Consider the following 9,805-nt stretch of genomic DNA (forward strand, 5'->3'; position numbering starts at 1 on the left):
CTCACTACTCCACATCTCTCCACCCTGATCAGTGACCTGACCTCGGCCCCCATTCCTCACTACTCCACATCTCTCCACCCTGATCAGTGACCTGACCTCGGCCCCCATTCCTCACTACTCCACATCTCTCCACCCTTATCAGTGACCTGACCTCGGCCCCCATTCCTCACTACTCCACATCTCTCCACCCTTATCAGTGACCTGACCTGACCTCAGCCCCTATTCCTCACTACTCCACATCTCTCCACCCTTATCAGTGACCTGACCTCGTCCCCCATTCTTCACTACTCCACATCTCTCCACCCTGATCAGTGACCTGACCTCGGCCCCCATTCCTCACTACTCCACATCTCTCCACCCTGATCAGTGACCTGACCTCGGCCCCCATTCCTCACTACTCCACATCTCTCCACCCTGATCAGTGACCTGACCTCGGCCCCCATTCCTCACTACTCCACATCTCTCCACCCTTATCAGTGACCTGACCTCGGCCCCCATTCCTCACTACTCCACATCTCTCCACCCTGATCAGTGACCTGACCTCGGCCCCCATTCCTCACTACTCCACATCTCTCCACCCTTATCAGTGACGTGACCTCGGCCCCCATTCCTCACTACTCCACATCTCTCCACCCTGATCAGTGACCTGACCTCGGTCCCCATTCCTCACTACTCCACATCTCTCCACCCTTATCAGTGACCTGACCTGACCTCAGCCCCTATTCCTCACTACTCCACATCTCTCCACCCTTATCAGTGGCCTGACCTCGTCCCCCATTCTTCACTACTCCACATCTCTCCACCCTTATCAGTGACCTGACCTCGTCCCCCATTCTTCACTACTCCACATCTCTCCACCCTTATCAGTGACCACAACCATGTGATTGCCTTTCTCTTACTCAGTAACATTCCAAGCCCCTGGATCATATCCAACCTTAATTGACCCCCACCATATACATTCCTCCTACAGGTAACCATTACCTTCTGGTGTTGCAAGTATTTCAAATGACAACCCAACAACTGAAACCAGACTGTGGCCCTCCTCCTTTCCATAGGATACCTGATGACTAACAGTATCATGTCCCTTCTCTCTCTCTCAGTACCATGAACAAGGAGATTTCAAGTTTACAATTCAGAACCCATCAGTATACAACGTAAAACACCAAATAATGCATGCAGAGCAGAATTCAACTCAAATCAAAATGTAGTTGTCACGTGCGCTGAATTCACCAGGTGTAGTAGACCTTACAGTGAAATGTTTACTTACAGGTTCTAACCAATAGTGCAAAAAAGGTATTAGGTGAACAATAGGTAAGTAAAGAAATAAAACAACAGTAAAAAGACAGGCTATATACAGTAGAGAGACTATAACAGTAGCGAGGCTACATACAGTCCCAACAGGTAGGAGAACCCAACAGGTAAGTGTCCCCAACAGGTAGGATTCCCAACAGGTAGGAGAACCCAACACGTAAGTGTCCACAACAGGTAGGATTCCCAACAGGTAAGTGTCCCCAACAGGTAGGATTCCCAACAGGTAGGAGAACCCAACACGTAAGTGTCCACAACAGGTAAGTGTCCACAACAGGTAAGTGTCCACAACAGGTAGGAGTCCCCAACAGGTAGGAGTCCCCAACAGGTAGGAGTCCCCAACAGGTAGGAGTCCCCAACAGGTAGGAGTCCCCAACAGGTAGGAGTCCCCAACAGGTAGGAGTCCCCAACAGGTAGGAGTCCCCAACAGGTAGGAGTCCCCAACAGGTAGGAGTCCCCAACAGGTAGGAGTCCCCAACAGGTAGGAGTCTCCAACAGGTAGGAGTCCCCAACAGGTAGGGTGTCCTCAACAGGTAGGAGTCCCCAACAGGTAGGAGTGCCCAACAGGTAGGAGTCCCCAACAGGTAGGATTCCCCAACAGGTAGGACTCCCCAACAGGTAGGATTCCCCAACAGGTAGGAGTCCCCAACAGGTAGGGTGTCCTCAACAGGTAGGGTGTCCTCAACAGGTAGGAGTCCCCAACAGGTAGGAGTCCCCAACAGGTAGGAGTCCCCAACAGGTAGGAGTCCCCAACAGGTAGGATTCCCCAACAGGTAGGATTCCCCAACAGGTAGGATTCCCCAACAGGTAGGACTCCCCAACAGGTAGGATTCCCCAACAGGTAGGAGTCCCCAACAGGTAGGGTGTCCTCAACAGGTAGGGTGTCCTCAACAGGTAGGAGTCCCCAACAGGTAGGAGTCCCCAACAGGTAGGAGTCCCCAACAGGTAGGAGTCCCCAAGAGGTAGGAGTCCCCAACAGGTAGGATTCCCCAACAGGTAGGATTCCCCAACAGGTAGGATTCCCCAACAGGTAGGATTCCCAACAGGTAGGAGTCCCCAACAGGTAGGAGTCCCCAACAGGTAAGTGTCCCCAACAGGTAGGAGTCCCCAACAGGTAGGATTCCCAACAGGTAGGAGTCCTCAACAGGTAGGATTCTCCAACAGCTAGGAGTCCCCAACAGGTAGGATTCCCAACAGGTAGGAGTCCCCAACAGGTAGGATTCTCAACAGGTAGGAGTCCCCAACAGGTAGGAGTCCCCAACAGGTAGGAGTCCCCAACAGGTAGCAGTCCCATTTTCCCTGTCCCTGTCCTGTGGTTGTCTCTAACCCAGGACCTGTCTTGTCTCTGGCACATAGCTAGCATTCCTTTACGGTGTTAAGGTGTGTATTTAGCATACTTTCAAATCCACACAATGCCTGAGGCAGACCAGAGGCAGAGAGACAATCTGGGACAACTTCTCTGTATTCTGTTTGTCCACACGGGACACTGTGAATCTATGTTGACTTTCTCTTTGACAACACGTGCATACATTAGTAATGTGTATGAGGCACAGCTATATGACACGGTCACAGCGTCACAGTGTGGTATAAAAGTAGAATATCCTACACACGAAACAGAACAAAATCCAATATTTGATGTGTGTGTTTTAAAACAAGCGGTACTTACCAAGGAATCAAACACCAGGGTATCAAACGTGTCACTGTCTGAGTTCTCCATCATAATGTTGAACAGGGCATCAAGGGTGTCTTGCAGAAACTACAACGACAACAAACACTATCGTGTTACAACAGAGAGGATACAGTCCACGTCTCAAATGGCACCCTATTCCCTTATAGGGCTCTGCCAAAAGCAGTACACGATATGGGCAAGAGGTTGCCATTTCAGAATATATATATATACATATATACATATACATTATATATATATATATATATATATATATATACACATATACACACACACACACACAGAAATACTGTCCATACACACCATCCTATATCACTATATATACACATATACATACATACACACACATATACATAGAAATACTGTCCATACACACCATCCTATATCACTATATATACATATACATACATACATACACACACATATACATAGAAATACTGTCCATACACACCATCCTATATCACTATATATACACATATACATATACATACATACACACACATATACATAGAAATACTGTCCATACACACCATCCTATATCACTATATATACACATATACATATACATACATACACACACATATACATAGAAATACTGTCCATACACACCATCCTATATCACTATATATACACATATACATATACATACATACACACACATATACATAGAAATACTGTCCATACACACCATCCTATATCACTATATATACATATACATACATACATACATACACACACACACACACACACACACACACACACACACACACACACACACACACACACACACACACACACACACACACACACACACACACACACACACACACACACACACACACACACACACACACACACACACACACATATATATATATACATAGCTATAAACACAAGCATTTAGCTAGGTATTACTGCATTGTTGGAGCTAGTGTGCACATAGCCTGTCTTCTCTTGAGAGCCAGGTCTGCCTACGGCGGTCTTTCTCAATAGCAAGGCTATGCTCACTGAGTCTGTACATAGTCAAAGCTTTCCTTAAGTTTGGGTCAGTCACAGTGGTCAGGTATTCTGCCACTGTGTTCTCTCTGTTTAGGGCCAAATAGAATTCTAGTTTGCTCAGTTTTTATGTTAATTCTTTCCAATGTGTAAAGCAATATTTTTTTGTTTTCTCATAATGTGGTTGGGTCTAATTGTGTTGCTGTCCTGGGGTTCTGTGGGGTGTGTTTGTGTTTGTGAACAGAGCCCCAGGACCAGCTTGCTTAGGGGACTCTTCTCCAGGTTCATCTCTCTGTAGGTGATGGCTTTGTTATGGAAGGATTGGGAATCGCTTCCTTTTAGGTGGTTGTAGAATTTAACGGCTCTTTTCGGGATTTTGATAATTAGCTGGTATCGGCCTAATTCTCTGTTCATCATATATGCATAGTCACTTTAACCATATCTACATGTACATACTACCTCAATCAGCCTGACTAACCGGTGTCTGTATGTAGCCTCTCTACTGCTACTCTCTGTTTATCATATAGGCATAGTCACTTTAACCATATCTACATACTACCTCAATCAGCCTGACTAACTGGTGTTTGTATGTAGCCTCTCTACTGTATATAGCCTGTTTTTTTACTGTTGTTTTATTTCTTTACTTACCTATTGTTCACCTAATACCTTTTTTGCACTATTGGTTAGAACCTGTAAGTAAACATTTCACTGTAAGGTCTACTACACCTGGTGAATTCAGCGCACGTGACAACTACATTTTGATTTGAGTTGAATTCTGCTCTGCATGCATTATTTGGTGTTTTACGTTGTATACTGATGGGTTCTGAATTGTAAACTTGAAATCTCCTTGTTCATGGTACTGAGAGAGAGAGAAGGGACATGATACTGTTAGTCATCAGGTATCCTATGGAAAGGAGGAGGGCCACAGTCTGGTTTCAGTTGTTGGGTTGTCATTTGAAATACTTGCAACACCAGAAGGTAATGGTTACCTGTAGGAGGAATGTATATGGTGGGGGTCAATTAAGGTTGGATATGATCCAGGGGCTTGGAATGTTACTGAGTAAGAGAAAGGCAATCACATGGTTGTGGTCACTGATAAGGGTGGAGAGATGTGGAGTAGTGAAGAATGGGGGACGAGGTCAGGTCACTGATAAGGGTGGAGAGATGTGGAGTAGTGAAGAATGGGGGACGAGGTCAGGCCACTGATAAGGGTGGAGAGATGTGGAGTAGTGAGGAATAGGGGCTGAGGTCAGGTCAGGTCACTGATAAGGGTGGAGAGATGTGGAGTAGTGAGGAATGGGGACCGAGGTCAGGTCACTGATCAGGGTGGAGAGATGTGGAGTAGTGAGGAATGGGGGCCGAGGTCAGGTCACTGATAAGGGTGGAGAGATGTGGAGTAGTGAGGAATGGGGGCCGAGGTCAGGTCACTGATCAGGGTGGAGAGATGTGGAGTAGTGAGGAATGGGGGCCGAGGTCAGGTCACTGATAAGGGTGGAGAGATGTGGAGTAGTGAGGAATGGGGGCCGAGGTCAGGTCAGGTCACTGATAAGGGTGGAGAGATGTGGAGTAGTGAGGAATGGGGGCCGAGGTCAGGTCAGGTCACTGATAAGGGTGGAGAGATGTGGAGTAGTGAAGAATGGGGGCCGAGGTCAGGTCACTGATAAGGGTGGAGAGATGTGGAGTAGTGAGGAATGGGGGCCGAGGTCAGGTCACTGATAAGGATCAGTTTATTATCCAGATAAATTAACTTCCTGCCTAGCAACAAAGACATAATGTTTAGAGAGAAGAGGAGGACACTTCCCCTTAAGTGGGGTCTGTATACTAGTGCTGCTGAGAACATGTCACTGTTCAGCTGTCTGTCCCGTTGCGTGAATAAACTTGGTTTGAGCTTTTCATAGTTGTCAGGTAGTTTTTCCTCTGTTTATTTACAACCTCACAATACGGAGGATATTTCTTTGCAGAATTCTGCATGCAAATTCTCAATTTGATGTTTGTTCCATTTTGTGAATTCTTGGTTGGTGAGCGGACCCCAGACCTCACAACCATAAAGGGGATGTGTTTCCTGAGACAGCGGTCATTAGGCTGATAGTATAGTTTATAAAAAACAAAATGTGAATGTGAATTCACAGGGAGACAGACTGCCAAGGCATAACAGCCTTGTTAACACTGATCAAGGGAGAGATACTAAAATGGAACCTCTATACAGAGAAAACAAACCCCTTCCTCTAGAACTCAGGGTCCCAAGCTGCTTTCTTGGTCAGGTCTCCCCTTGAAAGAGGTCAGTTGACCTCAAATGGGCCGAACTGGTTAAATAATACAAATGTAAAAAGCCTCATATTGTGTTACTTATGAACTTTGACCTCTCACCTTGACGACCTCACCTCCCTCGACCTTCATCAGCTGTCGGAGGTTCTGTTGTAGCAGGCTGGTGTTGGAGCGCCACTTCAGCAGGCCCAACAGATCCACTATACGAGACATAACAAACAGAAGAGAGGAAAGACAGATGTTATTTCACCTTTATTCATGTCTAACTGTGATTTACAATGACAGCCTGGCTTTTAGAGGAAAGATGTCAGCTCTACTCAACAACATCTGAGACAAACCTTGTAGATTGGACTGAATGAGAGGAACAGGAAGACAGGTTTTATACACCAGACTGTTTCATACACACCAGACTGTTTCCTGCACCAGACTGTTTCTACACACTAGATGGTTTCTACACTAGACTGTTTCATACACACCAGACTGTTTCATACACACCAGACTGTTTCATACACACCAGACTGTTTCATACACACCAGACTGTTTCATACACACCAGACTGTTTCATACACACCAGACTGTTTCATACACACCAGACTGTTTCATACACACCAGACTGTTTCTACACCAGACTGTTTCATACATACCAGACTGTTTCATACACACCAGACTGTTTCATACACACCAGACTGTTTCATACACACCAGACTGTTTCATACACACCAGACTGTTTCATACACACCAGACTGTTCTCCCCGACGCTCCCGACGCATCACCAGACTGTTTCATACACACCAGACTGTTTCTACACCAGACTGTTTCTACACCAGACTGTTTCATACACACCAGACTGTTTCATACACACCAGACTGTTTCATACACACCAGACTGTTTCTACACCAGACTGTTTCTACACCAGACTGTTTCTACACCAGACTGTTTCTACACCAGACTGTTTCTACACCAGACTGTTTCTACACCAGACTGTTTCTACACCAGACTGTTTCTACACCAGACTGTTTCATACACACCAGACTGTTTCTACACCAGACTGTTTCATACACACCAGACTGTTTCTACACCAGACTGTTTCTACACCAGACTGTTTCATACACACCAGACTGTTTCTACACCAGACTGTTTCTACACCAGACTGTTTCTACACCAGACTGTTTCATACACACCAGACTGTTTCTACACCAGACTGTTTCTACACCAGACTGTTTCATACACACCAGACTGTTTCTACACCAGACTGTTTCTACACCAGACTGTTTCAACACCAGACTGTTTCATACACACCAGACTGTTTCTACACCAGACTGTTTCTACACCAGACTGTTTCTACACCAGACTGTTTCTACACCAGACTGTTTCTACACCAGACTGTTTCTACACCAGATGGGTGATGAAGATAGTCATTAGCATGACTCCCCCAGTATGTCTCAGTTAGTTTGAAATAAAACATGTTTTAGCAAAATGTCCGCCAAAGTGTGTTCAGAATCCCCATTACAATGAAGTGTAAAATCTCAAGGAAGGACATTGTGTGTGGCAGATGAGACAGACAGACAGACAGACAGACAGACAGACAGACAGACAGACAGACAGACAGACAGACAGACAGACAGACAGACAGACAGACAGACAGACAGACAGACAGACAGACAGACAGACAGACAGACAGACAGACAGACAGACAGACAGACAGACAGACAGACAGACAGACAGACAGACAGACAGTCCACCTTGGTGGGATTAGACAATCTGTGGGTCTTGTTAGAACATTCATCTCTATGTATTAAGCTGTGTTATGTTGAAGACTTGTTGGCATCACTCAGGACAATCTGTGGCTCTTGAGACCATAATGAATTCAGATACAGATGGAACCAGAGAGGAGAGATGGAGAGGAGAGTCGTTGCATAGCAATGTATTGAATGAATGAAATCATAAAGGTAAAAGGAAGTGAAGAGTATTCTCTGTTTTAGATGGAGGAGTCACATCACATACTGGGCTGGAGGAGACATCTATCTAGTCAGTGATGGAGACTAAGTCCACCCACTGTTGAAAGCACTGCTGTAGCCAACTCTCTCTCAAAGCAGGAGAAAGCAATTTGGCCCTGACAGGCTGTTGTTCCAGTCCCCTGATCCAGTCTCTTTTCCAGAGACTTACAGTAGTGAGTCATTTAGCAGACCCTCTTATCCAGAGAGACTTACAGTAGTGAGTCATTTAGCAGACCCTCTTATCCAGAGATACTACAGTAGTGAGTCATTTAGCAGACTCTCTTATCCAGAGACTTACAGTAATGAGTCATTTAGCAGACCCTCTTATCCAGAGACTTACAGTAATGAGTCATTTAGCAGACTCTCTTATCCAGAGACTTACAGTAATGAGTCATTTAGCAGACCCTCTTATCCAGAGACTTACAGTAATGAGTCATTTAGTAGACCCTCTTATCCAGAGATACTACAGTAGTGAGTCATTTAGCAGACTCTCTTATCCAGAGACTTACAGTAATGAGTCATTTAGCAGACCCTCTTATCCAGAGACTCTACAGTAATGAGTCATTTAGCAGACTCTCTTATCCAGAGACTTACAGTAATGAGTCATTTAGCAGACCCTCTTATCCAGAGACTTACAGTAATGAGTCATTTAGTAGACCCTCTTATCCAGAGAGACTTACAGTAATGAGTCATTTAGCAGACCCTCTTATCCAGAGACTTACAGTAATGAGTCATTTAGTAGACCCTCTTATCCAGAGAGACTTACAGTAGTGAGTCATTTAGCAGACTCTCTTATCCACAGACTTACAGTAATGAGTCATTTAGCAGACCCTCTTATCCAGAGACTTACAGTAATGAGTCATTTAGTAGACCCTCTTATCCAGAGAGACTTACAGTAGTGAGTCATTTAGCAGACCCTTATCCAGAGAGACTTACAGTAGTGAGTCATTTAGCAGACCCTTATCCAGAGACTTACAGTAATGAGTCATTTAGCAGACTCTCTTATCCAGAGACTTACAGTAATGAGTCATTTAGCAGACTCTCTTATCCAGAGAGACTTACAGTAATGAGTCATTTAGTAGACCCTCTTATCCAGAGACTTACAGTAATGAGTCATTTAGCAGACCCTCTTATCCAGAGAGACTTACAGTAATGAGTCATTTAGCAGACTCTCTTATCCAGAGACTTACAGTAGTGAGTCATTTAGCAGACTCTCTTATCCAGAGAGACTTACAGTAGTGAGTCATTTAGCAGACCCTCTTATCCAGACAGACTTACAGTAGTGAGTCATTTAGCAGAACCTCTTATCCAGACAGACTTACAGTAGTGAGTCATTTAGCAGACTCTCTTATCCAGAGACTTACAGTAGTGAGTCATTTAGCAGACCCTCTTATCCAGAGAGACTTACAGTAATGAGTCATTTAGCAGACTCTCTTATCCAGAGACTTACAGTAGTGAGTCATTTAGCAGACTCTCTTATCCAGAGAGACTTACAGTAGTGAGTCATTTAGCAGACCCTCTTATCCAGAGACTTACAGTAGTGAGTCATTTA

The 9,805-nt window shown here is 45.0% G+C and overlaps 1 protein-coding gene across 2 annotated transcripts in view; it reads right to left on the reverse strand.

Annotated features, from left to right (window-relative positions):
* LOC106613940 (dedicator of cytokinesis protein 1) overlaps window positions 1–9,805 on the reverse strand; it is a 733,517-nt gene that overhangs the window by 568,931 nt on the left and 154,781 nt on the right. For both annotated transcript variants that reach the window (XM_045701156.2, XM_045701155.2), the window contains exons 19-20: window positions 6,359–6,456; window positions 2,975–3,064 (exon numbers count right to left, since the gene is read on the reverse strand). In XM_045701156.2, coding sequence (XP_045557112.1) covers window positions 2,975–3,064; window positions 6,359–6,456 — 188 coding nt within the window. The remainder of the gene's footprint in view (window positions 1–2,974; window positions 3,065–6,358; window positions 6,457–9,805) is intronic.

This window comes from Salmo salar, chromosome 18 (genome assembly GCF_965601325.2).
Source record: "Salmo salar chromosome 18, fSalSal1, whole genome shotgun sequence".
NCBI classification, from domain to species: Eukaryota; Metazoa; Chordata; class Actinopteri; order Salmoniformes; family Salmonidae; genus Salmo; species Salmo salar.